General features: G+C 40.5%; 1 protein-coding gene across 7 annotated transcripts; it reads left to right on the top strand.

Annotated features, from left to right (window-relative positions):
• Positions 1-276: 276 nt before the first annotated feature.
• On the top strand, positions 277-19,681 carry spag9a (sperm associated antigen 9a). 7 transcript variants are annotated; one of them, XM_068336996.1, is made up of 31 exons: positions 277-923; positions 2,252-2,372; positions 3,842-3,912; positions 4,015-4,103; positions 4,480-4,630; positions 6,908-6,994; positions 7,761-7,890; positions 8,056-8,149; positions 8,238-8,359; positions 9,127-9,141; positions 9,417-9,474; positions 9,612-9,764; positions 9,873-9,924; positions 10,067-10,197; positions 10,864-10,920; positions 12,231-12,395; positions 12,641-12,770; positions 13,066-13,155; positions 13,248-13,364; positions 13,492-13,678; positions 13,763-13,978; positions 14,226-14,430; positions 14,558-14,677; positions 14,802-14,882; positions 15,069-15,136; positions 15,266-15,414; positions 15,551-15,722; positions 15,927-16,040; positions 16,621-16,800; positions 17,221-17,355; positions 17,517-19,681. In XM_068336996.1, the coding sequence occupies exons 1-31, from the start codon at positions 624-626 to the stop codon at positions 17,630-17,632; spliced, it is 3,876 nt and encodes a 1,291-aa protein (XP_068193097.1). In that variant the 5' UTR covers positions 277-623; the 3' UTR covers positions 17,633-19,681. The 7 variants fall into 7 exon arrangements, with proteins under 7 accessions (XP_068193097.1, XP_068193096.1, XP_068193095.1 ...); XM_068336995.1 differs by having other exon boundaries at positions 15,263-15,414; XM_068336994.1 differs by having other exon boundaries at positions 6,905-6,994; positions 13,498-13,678.
• The last annotated feature ends 443 nt before the right edge of the window (positions 19,682-20,124 follow it).

The raw sequence follows: 20,124 nt of genomic DNA, 5'->3' as shown, positions 1-20,124 counted from the left end.
TGCAGTTTTATGTCTCAGTGTTTTAATGTGTAACAAGTGCATTTCTCTTTGTCCTTTTTTAAATTTCAAATCTCTTTTTTGTCTAAATCTTTAAACTGAGCATCCAAATAAAGCTATTTTTGCTATAGTGTCGTTTTACTAGTGTAGCATTGACAATTGGGCACCAGCGAGGGAAAATAGCTGACAAGAAATTTGTAAGAAACGCCAGGCATTAAAAAAAGCGCTGTAATTCAGCTAAGCTAAAACTATATACGCATGCTTTTTGTGTGTGAATGATTACAACGGCAATCCGTAGACATTTCGTTTTTATGCTATCTCACAATGGACTGGCACAAGATATTAAATGTGTTCCAAGGCAACTCTGTGATTGTCGTTCTTTGTTGAAGTGGGGATTTTGGAGCTTTGGAAAAGCTCTTGAATGCATCATGGGGCAAACGAGCGAAAAGGAGGAAGAATACCACGTAGCCGTTATTGCATTGTAATGGTCAGTCCGTGTGATGCCCGTAGTGTCCATGTTTAGTTAAGGAAACGCTGCTTTCCACTGAGCGGACAGCGGTTCTCAGTGGCTGGGTGTATCGCAACAAGCCTCACTAGTCCGGTTCGTTGAAAGAGAGAGGACTAAAATGGAGCTGGAAGACGGGGTTGTGTACCAGGACGACCCTGGGACATCAGCGATGATGTCTGAGCGGGTGTCGGGCCTGGCTAACTCCATCTACCGCGAGTTCGAGAGGCTCATCGGGAAATACGACGAGGACGTGGTGAAGGAGCTGATGCCGCTGGTGGTGGCCGTCCTGGAGAACCTGGACTCGGTGTTCGCGGAAAACCAGGAGCACGAAGTGGAGCTGGAGCTGCTGAAGGAGGACAACGAGCAGCTCATCACCCAGTACGAGCGGGAGAAGGCGCTGAGGAAACACGCAGAGGAGGTGAGTGGAGCTGAGCTGCAATAGAAGAACATTATGGGATGGTAAGAGTATGGGATCTGTCATTTCACTCGTTTCATCAGATTGTCAAGTCACGTTAAGTCCCTGACTGAAGGTATGGCAGGTGACGTGACTCAGCATTCTGGGACAACACAACATTATAAGTTTAAAATATAAAAGAACACAGGAGATGGAGACATGTGCTGTATGTGCTTGTTAAAAAAAAGTAAACACATAAACATCAGCAAAAATACAACCGCTGTAAATGTATTCTATAAAACATGACAGAAGCAGGAATTCCTATTTTCAAATTTGCTGAGGCTGTTTGTGTCATGAAAATCCCCTGATTCTTATTAACATAATTCCATGAATCAAAAACAAATATTCCAAGTGACAAAACTACAACAACAGTGTGTGCATCCACACGTAGTGCACTGAAGATGCATGAAGGTGTTACTTCCAGGTCATGTGGTTCTTTGTCAGAAACCAGTATAAAGGAACGTCTCTTTTTTAAGTGGATTTGTGCCATTTCTTTTTTGCTGCTTTAAAGTGTGATTTCTCTCAGACATGAAAGATGTATCTGCATCACATCTGCTCTGTTAGGATTGGGAATCCTTTTTTCTTGTCTTCTATTTGGTATCAGACATATAGAATTAAAACAGTCCAATCATCTGAGATATTTATGAGTGTTTGAAAATCATACATGTTTATTTTGAGGCATCTAAGTGACTTTTGGGATCATTTAGACAAATCTGCAGCTTCTCTTTGGTCTAATGGACAAATCTGATTAATAATATTCTGAAGCAAATATCATTCTACATTTAAGATTGACACCTAAATGTAATTTCAGTCTTGAAATACAAAATAAGAGACTGCCCAGTGTGACCAACATAGCTTCCTTCATGTAAGAACTCTGAGGCTCATGCATCACATTTAAGGCCCTTGGCATTTTTAGCTGGACAGGATGTGGATGTGCACGCACACACACACACACACACACACACACACACACACACACACACACACACACACACACACACACACACACACACACACACACACACACACACACACACACACACACACACACACACACACACATACACACACACACACACATGCACACACACACACACATGCACATGTTTAGTATAACTAAACGTTAATAACTCTTCATTGCCTTTTTTCAATTAAATAATTCCAGAGTAGAAGATCCGGAGTGTTTTGGACTTTTATTTGGCTATTTTTGTGTTTGGCAGTAAGAAATAAATCCCTCACATCATCACTATGGACATTATTAACACATTATTGATCTCTCTCTCTCTGAGTAGAAGTTCATCGAGTTTGAAGACACTCATGAACAAGATAAGAAGGATCTGCAGAACCACGTGGACCGAATGGAGTCCCACTCCAGACAACTGGAACTCAAGATAAAGAACTATGCTGACCAGAGTAAGCACATAACACACATACACACACACACACACACACACACACACACACACACACACACACACACACACACACACACACACACACACACACACACACACACACACACACACACACACACACACAGACACTTACCTAATGCTGTCATCTACATCTACATTCATGCATTGGTGTTCCAGCGTGATTTAATCCATTGATCTGTTTGCAGGTACGAAGCGATTGTGTTCCACCTTCAGCTTTTGCCATTTTCATTACAATCGTATAAATCCACACCTTTTTTGACGTCTTTCTCGTGGGCTTTTCTCTCCACGCACAATGACACGACCGTTCCCACTCACATTCTCTTGCTGGCGAAATAGTAATGGGATTATAGTCATTTTCAGAGTACCACCGCAATATCCGCCGCAGCGGGTCACGGGGAGCCGAAGCTTATCTCGGTGGCATAGGGTGTGAGGCGGGGGACACTCCGGGCACGACGCCAGTGCACCGCGTAGCCACACACACAGACATATAACAATGTACACACACACTCATTCCTACGGGAAATTTGGAACGGCCAATCAACCTGAAGCGCATGCTTTTGGAGGTGGGAGGAAGCCGGAGAACCCGGAGAGAACCCACGCAGAACCCGTGTTGTGAGGCGGCAGCGCTAACCACTGTGCCACCGTGCCGCCCTAATGGGATTATAGGATTTCTGTTACTCCCATCCTCTTAATGTGGCAGTGCATCACCGCCCATCATTGGTGGATTAAGGCATGAAAAGTGATAGGCTCTTACATCCAGTACCGTTGGAAATAGTGGATTCACTACGCAAGTTGATAACGACCTCAGAAGAGTTAAAATATCTGTTCTCTTCATTCAGAGCTGGCATGACAGAAAGGAAGCTGTTTTGTTAATGCTCAAACATGCTTTATGGGTAAATAAACAATGCAGCAAAAACAATAGAATCTTGAGTCACACATTTACTAGTAGAGGATTAGGATTAGGGTTATCGTCATTTCATAAATTGGCCCCAAAAAGTTTGAATGACTTTACAGCCTTTAGTTAGTCCCAGTTCCTGCCTAGTGCTGTGGGACACGTGTGCTCTTTAATGTAGGGCTGCCCAACAGATATATACGCTATATCCTGTTTGTAACCTATTTAGAACTTTATATACTTTTGGTGTGAAAATGATGATTTGCTGTTTTATGGGGTGTTACATATTATTCTGTCTCTGCGCAGCTGAAACCAGCAGAGATACCAGAAAAGCTCTGGAGTGCACACTGCTTTATACAAACTAAAAGTAATGGTTCAGTTACTGATGTTTAAACACTCTAGAGGAAAGATTTTCTCGTCTTTTGACAGGCTAGTTGTTGACTTTTTTTTTTCTTTTTTGACTGGCGAGTTTTTAAATACGTCATGCTCATTATATAAATTTATCATTAAATCTTCACACCTGCAAACTGCTGACAGTTTGTTTTTTGTTTTAGTCGGGAGGTTGGAGGAGCGTGAATTGGAGCTCAAGAAAGAATACAACTCCCTTCACCAGCGACACACAGAGGTAAGGGGGCCGGGCAAGGACGAGTTGTGGAGTTATAAGTTGTTGTCTTTCTCGTTGTCTTGGATATGTTTGTGTTCTGCTGATTTGTAATGATTTGTGCAGATGATCCATAATTATATGGAGCACGTGGAGAGGATCAAAATGCAGCAGATTAGCGAGACTTCAGAATCAAACACAGTCGGCCGAGTCAGGTAAGATGTCAAAGGATAAATATGTCTTTGTTTGTTTTAACATATCACACCACGATGGACACATTGACACAGTCAAAAAGAGAAAATTCCCATTGGACTGATGTGAGGAAAGTTTTCCCCATTGCTTTTTATACAACACTGTATTGCTTTTCAGTACGGCCATTGAATAAATTTCACCCAAAAGGTGATTTCATTGAGTTTATAGCGAACCCAAAAATAGAGAAATTTTTGTTTGTGATAATTATACATCTCTTTGTAAAAATTTTACCAGCTAATCATCACATATTTAGGAAATAAACCTGCAGGTCAAACCATAGCAGCAACTCAGATTTCACAAACGTTTGTGATTGAAGCCCTTTTTTTCTTGTCGCTTCAGGAGAGAGCGGCCTCTGTCTTTGGGGATCTTTCCATCATCGGGTGGGGTGTCTCTGCTCACCCCAGACCCCCAGGTCAGGATGGAGACACTAGGGACAGAGAACTGGAGGTTTAACGACTCCACGCAACCACGTTCCAACACCAGCCTCAAAGTACGTGTGTGGGGTTGAAGTATACATCTCTGAAACCTGACGAGATATAATCACAAAACAAAAAGCAACATTTTCAGGAAGCCAGAGGCACAAAAATGTGTAGGTCAGGGTAAATTGTTGAATTCAGGGGTGTCGTGGGATATTGCAGTCTCTGACTGCCTTGTTTCAAATGAATTAGTACCTGAATGAGCTGCGGCCTTAACACTTTGAACATTTTCTGTTCAGTCAAGATGAGTTACATCATTAAAACCCATAATAGTTGAGGATTGATATCATTGCTTTAAACTTATTTTCCTGGCTGTGTTCCCAGCCCTCCTGGCGGTGCTAGTAGATAGATGGGTTTTGGATTTAGAGCTATTTATAAAAACCGAGCTTTTGATAAGGATCGAGCATGTGTACGCATTTAATCAGCGTCTGACAAGAGTGTCTCTGTTTTCAGACGTCCTCCTCTGAAGATGCTGTTGTATATGCAAATGTTTGTTCCCTTGGTGCAGCAGTCAGAGTAGATCATTGAATGCATCAAAGGAATATTGAAAATAGAAACTTTGTTGTTGTTGCATGCACAAAGTGTGATATTGAAATTTATCACAGATTTATTATCAGTGATTTCAGTTGATTCTAAACTGCTTTAAATGATAACAGGACTAATATTCTCGGCTATTATCAGTTCTAATCAGTGGCTGGTTCACTGCAGGAGGTTTGTTTTTTGGTGGCGTTAAAAGGTTGACGATGTTAATTCCATTGCTTTGTGTTACAATGCATGATGGGAGTGATGCTGCTATATGGGGTTCAGACAGTCAAGAAATCAGTGTTGAATCATGTGAGTTTTTGAAAGGGTGTGGATTTTAATACGCAGGTGAATTCCCACAACGACATAGAGACGTCGTATTTTACACACGAGTGGCATTTCAACTGACAAGTAATGGCAGAATAAAAACCTGTATTCCTCTACATGCCAGTCATTATTAATGCTTCGCCACAATATGAATCATATACACAAGACCATCCCATTGCCTTTAAAATTCTACATGTTACTGCTTTGTGCTTCATTCCAAAGGAAAAGCATCTCCTTGTATTTATTTCTATTTACCAGGTTCATTTATGTTATTTATACCTTTACCTTCCTTCACTACCTCTGTATTTCAGTAACTGATATGTGTTGAAACAATTTTAGTATTAGTAATTTTTCAGAAATGAATAAGCTTTATAAGTGAAAGTTTGCAATTACCAAATTTAGGTTTTATATCCTCATTTCATATTAGTCATCTGTACCTTAATTTTGCTTTAATTTTGAATTTTATATATCAACTGGTGGTTACTGAGAGAAAACAGTGAAGATACAAACACATTCAGTTTACTTTCAGATCCAAAGAGCCAAGAGCAGAAAATCTTATCAACTGGGAATCCAGATGTGGGGATTTGAGAGATTTTTGTTTAGCTATTGAAGAGTTATCATTAGAGTTCGATTTTAGTTCATAGTTTACCACTTTGTGAATTGTGTCAGCTCAACTAATTTCCACATTAGTTGAAACTTTATGTAATTACATACTCCTTATACACAGAAAATTAAAGATTAACAGTAACAATAAACAAAAATAACAATAACAATAACAAAATAACACAGATTATCTCTCTTAATCTACTGCTCTATAGCTCAGACTCCTGATTCCACAAAGTGTCTGGATGTGTAAGTTCAAACCAAATCTTCCCACTATGGGAATCACATTTAAGTTGTAATTAAAGGTTAAATCTGGTCTCAGATGAGGGTCGGGTTCTTTTTTGGGGCACTTTGCTACAATTGACACATTCTACTTTTTCCAAATTGGAAATAATTTTTTCAGATGAGAATATGAGCAATATGAGAATATTGCTCTTGTGATAATCTGGGAATTAAATCAACAGTTCTGTAAAAAACAACAACAACCCCAAAACATTATTTGTGAGCACAGGATGTCTTTGTGAAAGTGTTGTATTTGCATATGATTGTGTTTAGTTAATATTCTAAAACTTTTCTGGAATCAGACTGAGCATCAATCGCACGCACGCGTACACACACACACACACACACACACACACACACACACACACACACACACACACACACACACACACACACACACACACACACACACACACACACACACACACACACTTCACATTTCACATGCAACAGTGTATTCTCATTCCCTTCACAGACATGCACACTCTGGGGGTATGCATTTCTGCTGAACTGCTTCTGCTCATGTCAGCTTCATTCTTACTCTCCCCTCCAAGCAGTTGGACTATCTTGACCCCCCAAAGGAAAGGGAGAGTAAGAGTGCGCAGGATTCTACTTGGGGGAATTCACTGGCAGACGACTGCAAGGTAGTTGGATGTGTGTCGACTGGCTGCAGAGCACCTGCATCGGTTGTGGACAGCACAGTGTGTGTGTTTGTGTGTGGGCTTCAGCAGACCCTTCCATTATGCTGTTTCATCAGTTTCAAAAGCTTCTCCAGACCCTCACGTCACCTAACCAGCTGTGCTCCATTACGCCACATGCAAGCATCTCCTGTTTTGAAGGCTCTTTGCACATCTAACTGCACAAAGCCGTCGACACTGGATAAAAAAAAAAAAATCACTGTGTTTGCATTTGGCTTCAAATTTGTTTTCACTCTCAATTCATTGCATGTCTCATTTTAATATCCTAATTCATTCGAAGATCCACCACAAGTGAACACATGTGATCATTGATTGTACAATAACATCAATTTAGTGGAACTCACTTATTGTTAAACTGTAAATGTGTTACAGTAGATATAATGTGTATAAGGTAGCTTTACCGTAACAGTGTCTGTTGGGTCTGTGTTGTGATGTGTTGTATATCAGTGCTAAATTGGCAGCTGACATTGTTGCCATGATGAATTTCAGTTGTTTGAAGCACCCCTGCTGTTTTTGTAGCTGTGTGTGAACTTCATTGTTTGTGTTTGTGTGCTAGCTCTCAGTTCTCTTACAGGCGTTAATTACATCATCGCACAGAATTTTTTTGTCTTTTAATTTTAACAGTTCACTCATGGTCTGCCGTTCATTCCAAGCTTTAGATTTGGGTGACCGTTTATAAATTTTGCTTTTACAATGAAGTTTTTCATTGCAGGATGAACTGTCGGACTTCACCGGCTCCAAGTCGGCCACGCCAATGTCCACCACAGCCTCAGACATGGAGAAGGAAGATGGGAACTGTAAGAGCATGGAGGTCCAGGCTGCTCCAGGAACCAGATCAGTGGGTAGGGTGGAACTTCATGGAATTAGCACTGGTTATACCTGGTGGCCTTCATGTGTTATTAAATTTTGTAATGTATGACATGTGGAGTTTTTGTGAGGATGTGCTTCAAGAATAGTTTTTTTTTTCGTCAGTCATAAAGTTTAATTGTCTTTGGCGTTTTAATCAGGCTTGCCTGAAAATGAAGACAGCACAGATGTGCAGGACATCATTGAGTCCACCCCTGAGCTGGACATGGATCTCATTGGATACAAACCCTGCAGGTAATACACAGAACACGGTGTCAGGTCGGTGCTGAACTTCACGCATCTAGGTAGCATTACATCACCTCTGCTCTTACTACTCTTCTAGCAACCTGACTAAGGGCATAGAAAACATGGCTTTTGATCGCAACACAGAATCTCTGTTTGAAGAGCTGTCGTCGGCAGGTACTGGGCTCATCGGGGATGTGGATGAAGGAGCCGACCTGCTTGGTAAGAGAAAACCTAACCTGGGTCTGGAAAATAGTGAGAAATTAAAACAGTTATTTACCATTGTATTAGTTGTAAAAAGTGCTCAACCTCCAAAGCATGTGAGGTTTATTTAAAATTGATATTGAAAATTGCTACCAGTTGCAGCCCTAATTTAATCACTGTATTTATAGGTGTTCAGAATGGTCAAAAAAATGTTCTTCTGTGTTTGGCCAGCAGCTTTTGTGCTACTGAAAATTCTGCTGTTAAATTCTTTTAAACCCCTAACATCTGCTGTTTGCTGCTATGTTGCACCACCTCTGCAGTGTTAGCCATCTACCCATGTTAACATCACCGTTCTCTCTCCTGTGTCTCATCCTGTGGCTTTTATCCATAATCCCAGTGGAGTACTCTGGTGTGTATGACCTCAAACCTTTCCTTAGTTAAACCTTCTGCTATGTCCACTTTCTGCCATACCCACAGCCATTACAACTCACAGCTTCTTCCTCATTATGTGTGATAACAGTTGGGTTCAATGGTTCATTTGTTGGTCTAACTGTTCTTTTCACAGCTTCAGTTATTTGTTGCTGTTATATTTTCCTGCGTTTCTTCTTTGTAATGCCAGCTGTCAAGACCCAACATCATATTTTGCTTGGGGTGCCAACAGCTACACTTTAAGCCCTGGTTCCTTCATCATTTTGGTCATTCCACTGTCTCAAACTGTTTCCGCAATTCTTTCTCTCTCTCTTTCTTGTTCTTTCTGCCTGACTCGGATTGCATGGTTTTCTCAGACCTTAGTTTGATTGGTAAGACCCCACCCACTCTTTCCATCCTTCTCCTGTCAGTAGTGTGATGTGTTGAGTTTGTGTGTTCTAGTAGATGTGAAGTTAACATTACAAATGTCTCACTAGGACATATATACTATCCTATATAGTGTTTTGTTTTATTTCACCTTATTAAGAATAATCCATAGTGATGCATTTCAATCTGTGATTCTCATTTAGTTACTGCACTGTTGAAGTTTGGTTGTTGGATAATTTTTTGAATTGATTAAGAGACTAATTTCATCAATTCTGTCAAGGTATGGGCCGGGAAGTTGAAAATCTCATTCAGGAGAATTCACAGCTGCTTGAGACAAAGTTAGTGAAAGCTTTGTTTCCTTTTTTTTTTGTTTTGCTTTGATTTTTATGTTTTTCCTTTAGTATTTATATAATTTGTATTAAATTCTTTGTCCTCTGTCAGTACTGTATTTACATTAGTGTACTTGTGTCATCAGGAATGCATTGAACGTCGTGAATAAGGACTTAATATTGAAGGTGGATGAGTTGACGTGTGAGAAGGAGATGCTGCAGGGGGAGCTGGAGGCTGTGCTGCAGGCTAAGACCAAGCTGGAGGACAGGAGCAGAGATCTGGAGGAGGAACTCAAAAAGTAAGTCAAGAGTTGTACCGGGAAACATCTGTAAGGTTTTTAGTACTGTCCTTCTAAATGTTAATAACAGCGGTACATAGAAACATGATAATAAATGGTCTCTTCCAGAGCACGACTTGAGGTGGAGGAAGTGCGAAACAAAAGTAAAGATGAGGAAGATGTGAGTCTTTTGCACCGCATGTGTGAGATTGTCTATGTTTAACTTAAATATCCATTGTCTATTTGTGTCCAGATATCACATGATATTTCCCACTGTGATAAATGTAATTCTTTGTTGTGGGTTTAATTGATTGCTCCTACAGAGCGATGTGCCTACAGCCCAGAGGAAACGCTTCACCCGGGTGGAAATGGCCAGAGTGTTAATGGAAAGAAACCAATACAAAGAGCGTCTGATGGAGCTCCAGGAAGCTGTGCGGTGGACAGAGATGATCAGGTACAGGAAAAAATTCCAGACTTACACAAGAATATCATCACTCTAAAGAAAACATTAGTTTATTTAATGGTCGTTACACATGATAATCTAAATTTTAGGTTGTAATTTGGTTTCTCATGAATCGTTTGTTATCAGCAATTGACGGACAAATGTCTGGGACTTTGGTTGATTGTGTTGTGTTTAAACCTGCTGACCACTAGATGGCGATATTGTAATCTGCCGTCAGCATTTTGATTATTCTGTTCAGTTTACCGTCAACAGACAAGAAAACGTTAACAATGTGTCGCCAGAGTAAACACAAATAACCATTGTTAGTAAATGACCATTGTTAGTAAATGACCATTGTTAGTAAGCACAAATTATTTGTTATTAATAATAATTAATAACAAATAATGATGCTTTTCGTACGATAGCTCGACATGCCTGTATATGTTGCTAGTGAATGTTGTTGAATGGAACAGCTGCCATCATAAATACTTATGAACCAGAAGAACAATACTGGCCTCCTCAATTTAGAATAAAGTCTTATAATAAGTACAAACTGTATACCAGCTGAAGAAGTTAATAGTCCGCCTCTAGCGTTTGAAGCAGCAGGACGTCTTTTACCTGTGTTTGTGTCACTTTGAAGCTGCAGTAGCTGACATGATATCACTGAATCCTCTTTAGGGCCTCAAGAGAAAATCCAAACCTCACAGAAAAGAAGAAATCCAGCATCTGGCAGTTGTAAGTCTCCCAAAATGTATTTTCTTTTTCAAAACTGTCTCGACTATAGTTTGGTGACATCAGAGCAAATTCGTTCCCTTTCTCAAACATTCAAATGCATTTTTTCTCATTTTTTTTCGGGACATGCTATTTGAATTTGCAGCATTAGGTAAAGATAGTTTGATAAAGCTTGTCCCAGCCAAACCCATGTCTTCTCCCTCCATTGACACAGATGTGCTCCTGCATTACAAACGTATCCAGTTTTATCCACTAGAGTTTTTCTTTGTGCCGTGTGTCTGTTATTTGTCATCACAAATTGCTCAGACTTGACTCTCGTGTCCTGGGCTGTCCTGTCTCCTGCCTGCTGTGTGCCTTACTGATGTCGTCCTCCTCTGTCTGCTCATAGGGAGGCAAACTGGAACAGAGCTTAAATAAATGTATTTACAGGCTCTGTCTGCTGTGTATTTCATTAGGATAGTCATTATAGTCATAAAAACTGTTGTGTGTGGGTTTTTTTTAAGCTAACAAAGGAAATACTGTTGAATAAAGGTACTAGTCAGGGGTGGAAATGACAACTAGAGACCCAAATGTCTTCAGTTTGTTGGCACTTTATTGATATATGTTGACAGATTCAAAAAGTATTTATTTTTTTCAAACTTATGCATTTGTTGTGTTGATATTGAATGTATAAACTGTACAGATCTATTATCTATGACTACAGAATCATGTTTTTAGTGCAGTGCTGTCTGAGGGCCCGAGAATGAGTTTTGTTTTCCATTGAAGTCTGACATAGTGGTGATCCTACTCCCTATTTGTATTTCATAAATCCTCGGCCACTCTAAGATCCTTTTTAATACCCAGTCCTGTCACTAAATTGTCCCAACTTGTTTGAAAACGTGTCGCTAACTTCAAACTCAAAATAGGCATGTGATTTCCTGCCATTTCTTTGCGATGAGAAAATATGAGCTCATCGTAATTGGAAACAGGGTTGTCTACATGATTTCCTTTGAATTATGGTTTGCCAAGTATCCCTTTTAATAGTTGTCTGCCAGGCTACTCCTGAAAATGTAAAACTATCTAAGCTGGTACTTAAACTATTGTTGAGATTTAGTGGAAAAGTTGGTTAATTCCAGTAAAATCAACATGTTTGATTCAGGTTTAATGTGATTCACTATTTCAAGTCTCCCAGCATGCTTTGTGTCACTGTACAGTATACCTTGGTGAATGTTCTTTGGCTGTCGGTACGGTTGGTGACCCCATACCTTCCTGTTTCCCTGCACTCCTCTCTCCTTTGTGTCCCCTCTGGCTTTCTGTGACTGTGCCACCTACAGCTTCAGCAGACTGTTTAGCTCCTCCTCCAGTTCTCCTGCTATAAAGAAGGCGGAGACTCAGTCCAACGTGACCTACAACCCCCCAGGCAGCCTTGTGAAGAGGAGTAGCACCTTCTCCCAGTTCCCAACAGAGAAATCCAAGACTTTTGACTTCCTCAATGAAGAGTGAGTAACGTATGAGGTTGTTGTGAGTTTGGACAAATTTACAGCTATATCAGAACACGAGGAACATTCTAAAAATCAAAACAAATCCACACATATTAAACATAATGAGAGATTGGATCTTTTCATTTCAATAATTTAACTTTTCATTAACATTTGCTGTGTAAGACAGCTTGAAAACCGATTCCGTGTAGATTTCTCTAATGTGTCTGTGATGTCTGATGACGTGTTTTCTACTCTTCTTGCAGGAAGGACCAGTGCAGTTCACCATCACGTAAAGAGCAGAAGAGAGCCCAGTACAGACAGGTCAAGGCCCACATGCAGAAGGAGGACGGACGAGTCACCGCTCACGGCTGGAGCCTACCCAGTAAATACAAGGTAGAATGTATTTATGTATTCTCATAAAATATTAATCAAAAAGAACAAACTTTCTAAGCTCTTAAGGGACATTTTTAGAATTATTTATTTTTAATTTTAATTTTTATTCTATTGCACCTGCAATTTGATAGTGTACAAACTTGGACTTAAATTCTGGCTCCAGCAATAGATGATTTAATTTCACAATAACCCCAAGATGTTTTTTGTACAGATGATAACTGCGTGCAGAACTTCTTTATCCAGACGGTGTTATTCGTTGACCTTTACAACATTTGTCCTGTTTATGTCCAAACAGGTGACGAATGGTGGACAGGTGGAGAACAAAATGAACTTACCTGTACCGGTATACTTGAGACCTTTGGATCAGAAAGATGCTTCTATGAAGGTACAAGTAGAAGTCTTATGTTTTTATCATTCACGTCATTGAATTCAAAGTGAAGTTGTTATTTACTTAAGTTGTTGTCGTTCCTCCCCCAGCTGTGGTGTGCTGCAGGCGTCAACCTGACTGGAGGAAGAGCAGCACCGTCGTCAGAGTTCACCAAGCAGACAAAGGGTTCACAGAGCAGCCTGGACCAGTTAGAGCAGGAGACTAAGGTAAGAAGAAGTCATTTGTCTCGTCATCTGTCTTTGTTATATTGTTCCAACTGTTTTTGAATTTTGTTGATCAGAATGTTCTTTAATCTTTGGTGTACGTTTCATCTGATTTTGTGCTGGTTGGAAGGATCAGGAGAAAGTCGAGCAGGAGAAGGATTTGCTCCTTCAGGAAGAGATCTCCAGTAGGGTGTGGGTGTGCACCAGTACTCATTCCTCCACCAAGGTAATGGTGCTGGACGCCAGTCAGCCCTCTGACCTAATCGACAGCTTCTACGCCTGCAACACCCACGTGGTGTGCATCGCCAGTGTGCCAGGTAGGCCAGATTGTCACATGGTCAGACCTACGATGGAATAATTCTTTGGGTATTCTATAAATGGCTTTTTGAATGTATTTTCAGGTGTATTGGACAGCGATTATCCAATGGGTGAGGAGGTACCCCAAGACATGGATGCTGGCCAAGGCGACGGGGTTTCACTGGCTGGCAGCGTGGCCAGTGTGGGCTCCACAGGTAGCGACGGTGCAATGGCAGCAGAGGGGACCACCGCCATACCCCAGACAGCCAATTCAAGTTCAACTGACCAACCCACAGAACACAGTGGTGTTTCAGGCTCAGGTAAATACGTCAGTGTCAAAAGATGAGAGTGATAAGATGTGTGATATCAGTTAAGGCAAATTAATTTGTACAGTTTTCACCACTAGAGACACAAATAAAATATTTTCCATGACTAATTTATGAGAGTGATGTATCAATGGAGGAGAGATACTTTTCTAGTCTCTGTACCCAGCTGGTGGAAAGACATAAGCACATGTAAGTGCAGTGAATGTGTTTACCCTAACATTATGACACACGGTGTTCACAGTTAACCTGTCCAGGGAGGCCAGCCCTGCCGAAGACAGCGTCCCTGCTGCAGAAGAAGCAATGGAAGCGACGGAGGCTAACGCTGGCGAGGGGGAAGGAGAGGAGGTTCAGGGAGCGGATCAGAACCAGCCTGGGATCTACACGGAGCACGTGTTCACCGACCCGCTGGGTGTGGAACCCACTGTCTCCTCTTCTGACACACGGAGGTGAACAATAATGTTGAACACCACAAAATCAATCATTTGTTTCAGAAAAGTTCACAATGTGCAGAGTCTAGGTTCTTTCTTTTTTTTTTGCCAATCAGAAAACAACTGTGGGTTTTTGATGATTTAGGGGCTCCAAGCAGGACATTGTTACTTCCTTACCAGAAGACTTGTCGGACCCATCAGAGGGGGAGGTCCTGAGGATGAGTAGCGCTCTCCCCACCATGTGGTTAGGGGCTCAGAATGGATGGTGAGCATGGTGACAGCCTTTAGGGGGTCGTACTGCTTCAGCAGAAAATTATCAGGGGTGGCTCTAGTAAAATGAAAGTGTGATGAACTGATCTGCCTTTGTTTGCCTCTCTTCCTCTCTTAAGTCTATATGTCCACTCATCTGTGGCTCGATGGAGGAAATGTCTCCATGCCATCAAGTTGAAAGACTCCATCCTCAGCATAGTGTGAGTATGCCGGATGAGTTTCTTCTTATTTGATTCAGAATAATGAGTGCAGTTGAAAAGAATATGAAAAGTTGTGTTGTTGAGGCAATGTGAGGTTTTGGTTCAAATTCGCCTAAAGTTTCTGTCTGGGCTGAGAGCAAGTAATTTACCTGGTAAAAATGAATTGTGTCTTATCTTTCTCAACAGTCACGTGAAAGGGAGAGTCCTTGTAGCCTTAGCTGATGGGACCATAGCAATCTTCCATAGAAGCATCGGTAAGTCTGTGGGTTAGTTTAGAGGAAAGAATTAAAAGAACATCTTTGCAGGATTTTTTAAAACACTGTCTTTTAATGGTTAATGTACAGTATGTCATTAGCATAATCTTTAATATTCATGCCAAGCAGATGGTCAGTGGGATTTAACCAATTACCACCTATTGGATCTGGGCCGGCCCCACCACTCTATCCGTTGTATGACGGTCGTCCATGACAAGGTGTGGTGCGGCTACAGGAACAAGATGTATGTCATCCAGCCAAAGGCCATGAGGATAGAGGTACAGCTACCATCAGTAGATGTTCTGCGTCTTTCTCTGCTCATCCAATGACTATTAAATATTATTTTATGTACATTTATGTATTTAAAATTTAAATATGAACATCATCTCATCTCAATCTGTCATGTCCGAGCAGAAGTCGTTTGATGCTCATCCTCGGAAAGAGAGCCAAGTGAGGCAGCTGGCCTGGGTAGGTGACGGTATCTGGGTGTCCATCCGCCTGGACTCCACTCTACGCTTGTTTCACGCCCACACTTACCAGCACCTCCAAGACGTGGACATTGAACCCTACGTCAGCAAGATGTTGGGTGTGGATGCATTTCAAGAATACTAACTCTTCTATTTATTTATTTGTAGATTTTTACAAACTCAAAAAAATCACCGGCTAGATTTAGACACATATACAGAATTTATAGCATATAACTTGTGAGTGCAGTACAGCAGTGAATTGCTAAACTACTAAAGTCCCTCCTCCAGATTTTTTTACCTGAGGCTTGAAATGATGTTTGCAGGTACGGGTAAATTGGGCTTCTCCTTTGTGAGAATCACAGCTCTGATGGTGTCCTGCAGCCGGCTGTGGGTGGGGACAGGAAACGGCGTCATCATCTCCATCCCGCTGTCTGAAGGTATGGCAGAGCTGAAACTTGTCATTTCTTAAAAGTAGGAATGAACATATTTATATTTAGAGGAACAAAATGTTCCATCTCTTACAGTGTGGCTGTCATGGAAAATAACTTAATTTGATTACAGCACTGTATTTTCTTTACATATGCATAGATATTTTTGCTACTTCTATTATTGTATATAATTGTTGTGTGGTCCAAAAGAAGCTTACATTGCACAGCACATTGTTTATGCAGGATAAACAAACCACTTAGAATATGTACTGTAGTTAGTTGGACTCATATATTTCAAGATACAACCTTTGCTTTCCTTGGAGAGAGACAAACCTGCTTCTTTTATCCACCCTCCTCTGTTGCTGACATGAACCCACAGACTGGTCTGCAGTCTGTGTGAGAAACTACACACAATCATAATCCTGCTTTGTCTACATTTATGGATGCAAAGTCTGTTCCACACATGTCTTGTTCTCACCCTAATTTGATTTTCACACCCCTGCTTCAATAACACAACTAAATACACAATTTAACTGATGAACCTGGTGTCATTTTGACTTATTCTCTCTTTCCTTTTCTTATTCTCCAGCTAACAAGACACCGGGAGCAGTAGTGCCAAATCGTCCTGGTGGCGCTGTGCGTGTTTACAGTGACGACGGTTCAGATGGCGCCACATCAGGCAGCTTCGTCCCGTATTGCTCTATGGCCCACGCCCAGCTCTGTTTCCATGGACATCGAGACGCTGTCAAGTTTTTTGCAACCGTTCCTGGTAATGACAGCCAACCGATTAAAAACTGCCCATCTCATATACTTTAAATTAATCACATATTTGTAGAGCTGCACCAATCGAGAAATACATTCTGACAACTGCTCAGTCGCAATATTTAGTTATTTTATCTATTTTTGTTGCTTTTTTTCATACACTATTAAGATCTTTTTTACTGGTGCTTCAGTAGAATGAAGTCTTCAGACTCCAGGAAACTCATTAGCCTTCATGCACTTAACCCAAAAAAATAAACAGCAAATAAATATTTGTAATGAAAATAATTGTTTATTGCTGGCCAGCATTTACACATCCTTTAATTATAATAATAAACAGGAAATAGATGTTAAATTTTCTCTTAGTTACTGTTATTTGTTTGAATCTGTTACGGAGTAAAAACTCCTGATCCTTCTGATTTTGCCACAGGTCAGGCGATGCCTCCTCCAGGAACTGCAGATTCAGGTTCAGATGACCCTGCTTCTGAATCCTCTGACACGACCTCTGACCCCAAAACATACCTGGTGATGAGTGGAGGCGAGGGCTACATCGACTTCAGGATGGGTGAGTGTCATCCTGCACCGAGGTCAAATAAAATAGTTTAGAATCAAGATGATGGAAAACAAAATACTAAATATTATTAGTGACAATCATGTCTTACGACGATTAAAATTGGTTAAAGTCTAATGTCTCCCATGTTGGTTTCCCATCATCTTCCTCCTCAGGTGACGAAGGCAGCGAGTTGGATGGTTTATCCGAGCCAACAGCTGGTCAGTCGGCACCTACTAAAGCTGAGCGGAGCCACCTCATCGTCTGGCAGGTCACAGCGCCTCACCAGTGAAAAGAGAAAGACGTAAAAGTCACAGACTGTGGTGTTGACACCAGGGCTGCCCACCGCCCCCTGCATGCCTTCGTCTTTTTAATTCCATATCACTGATTGTTCTCAATGCCCATGTAGTTGAATACTTTGTAAAAGAAATACAATTATTTTTAGTCCGTGTTTTGTACAGTTCATTCTTTATGAGTATAAAAAGGTTACGGCGTTGTTTGTGTCCACTTAAAGTATTAGGTGTCCATCGTGTGTTCCCTTCTGCTAGGCTGCGTGTTGTGAAAGCTGTTGCACACTAGAAAGAAAAGGCTCAGTCGACGCTACTGATGATGTTGGGTCGATCGGGGTTGTGTGCAGATGTTTGTTTTGTTTGTCGACAGAAAAGGGTAGGAATTTGAATAAAATTTGGGTTGACTGATATATATTTTTATTCAAAACATAAGACTTAAGATAATTTGTAAACCACATATCTGTTTGTGTGAGCATTAAGTGTGCGTTCACAAGGTTTATCTCGGGTTGAATGTTTTTATCATCAGGGGTCAGGTGTCAAATTATGCTGCCTACATTTAAAGATGTAGTCGTTTCAGTTCTTTGAATATTTTTTTCAGTCTACTGTCATCTGATCATTAGTAAAGCAGCTTGCACAAATCACTGGGGAATTCATTTATTTTGGGCAGCAGAAAACTTTAGGATGGAACGTTTCTTTAGACGGTTATACTGCTATCTAATGACACAGGTTTACATTTTTGATATGAGTAGCTTCTAAGCAGTTTACGTAGGTTTCCTGAGACTAGAGGTTTATGTACAGTACAGTAGGTTAGCATTGTCCTGCATGGGGACATCCTGTATCCTCATCCCTGTGTGTCTGCTTAGGCGTTTTAAACTCACTTGTGCTTCATCTAATTGGCACTTTAAAACGATACGTGTTCATCACGTAGCATTTGGAAGAATGATGATGGTAATGTATACAACACGGGTATGTACTAAAATGTACAAATTTTTCTTGACACATATCCCCAGTAACCAACGAATGAAAGAAGAGACACCATGAAACACTGTTTCATTGTTCTACCATCTCAGACGTCTTGTGTTTCTGGTCATTTGAGGCCACATGTGGGTCGTCTGCTTTGAGGAACAAGCTTGAAACAAACTAAAGATGATTTTAATGGACATGTCCACAGCTCTAAGACTGTCTCTCCTGATTGCTTCATCATTCCTTTTTGTTGTTGATACAAATGCATTTTTATTGTTACTTTGAACATTCTATGTATTTTGCACTCATGTTTGACCTTGATTGAATAATGAGTGTTTTGATGGTGGCTGTAAAACGCGGTAGTTGGACACGAGTATTGAGCAGGTGCTTTCATTTGTTTTTATATCTGAAAATTTGGGTCAGTCTTCTGTCTGTTTTAAAATGTAGATATTTTATTATGTTTTTTCTCCATTCCAGTATTTATTTACGTACTTTGTTATCGAACCTGTCAGGGTTCAGAATGTAACTTTATACACAAGCAAAACATTGTAGGAGAATGGTGCGGTCCAGCGCATTTAGGCGATTGTTAATAATGGTTCAATAAAATTAACTCATGACCATGAGATCAATTGTGCAAACAATAAGTTGGTTTTTGAACAAAATATCATGTACCAAGCTATGCATGTTTTTTTAAGAGAACATCGGTGTGTTTTCAGCCTAAATCTCAAAATGTTTAATGCCACCGTTTTGGGTGGGGGTCTATTTGTGTGTACAGTATATGTGTAGGTTACATGTGTTTAGAATGCAAGACACATTTGTCGGTGTGTGCTTGATTCTGTAACTGTGTGTGTGTGTGTGTGTGTGTGTGTGTGTGTGTGTGTGTGTGTGTGTGTGTGTGTGTGTGTGTGTGTGTGTGTGTGCGCTCATTGTCCGTCCTTCTGTTTTACCCAGATATTGGCCACAAACTGTCCAGATTCACTGGGTCCACCTGGACGCTATAAAAGTGTTTATTTCTGCTCATTGTTTACTAAAACTGCATCATAGCCTTATTTTTAACAGTCTATTAAAGTCAGTTTCATGGAAACATTTATGATGTGATGTGTCTCATTTTTACTGAATTAATTTATAGTTAATCTATATAGTTACTCATTCAGTTTCTCACCATCAGCGATGTGAAAACATTCTAATATTGTAGGTTTGCTTATTCCATATGGGCGATGTTGTTTCCTTATATGGGCAGGTTTCCATTGAGAAAATATGATGTCAGCATTTTTTGTGCACCAAGCAGGGGTCTACAATTTTTAAAGTTTACGCATGTTGTCATGATTTTTAAACACTTAACTTGTGCATGAGAATCAAATTTCTTGCGTCTTTTCAACAAACTGCATGATAAACTGAACGCTAGGTGGCGCTGTGTATTCAGCACAAACCACTCAGTTCCACAGCAATCAGCAGTTTGAAGAAAACAAGTTCAACCTCTTCATTGATTACACTTACTTTTTAAAAAAAAAACCCATTTGTGCAGTTTAAA

The sequence above is a fragment of the Antennarius striatus genome, chromosome 16 (genome assembly GCF_040054535.1).
Source record: "Antennarius striatus isolate MH-2024 chromosome 16, ASM4005453v1, whole genome shotgun sequence".
Lineage (NCBI taxonomy): Eukaryota > Metazoa > Chordata > Actinopteri > Lophiiformes > Antennariidae > Antennarius > Antennarius striatus.
The sequence above is the reverse complement of the archived record's forward strand: the minus strand, read 5'-3'. Positions and strand labels throughout refer to the sequence as shown.

What these genes read in the sequence shown, in the direction of transcription:
- spag9a (XM_068336992.1), top strand. Translation starts at nt 624, where the DNA reads ATGGAGCTGGAAGACGGGGTTGTGTACCAGGACGACCCTGGGACATCA. An exon ending in TGAGGAAACACGCAGAGGAG is followed by an intron (nt 924 to 2,251) that starts GTGAGTGGAGCT and finishes CTCTCTGAGTAG; the next exon opens with AAGTTCATCGAGTTTGAAGA. An exon ending in TTAGGGGCTCAGAATGGATG is followed by an intron (nt 14,678 to 14,801) that starts GTGAGCATGGTG and finishes TCCTCTCTTAAG; the next exon opens with TCTATATGTCCACTCATCTG.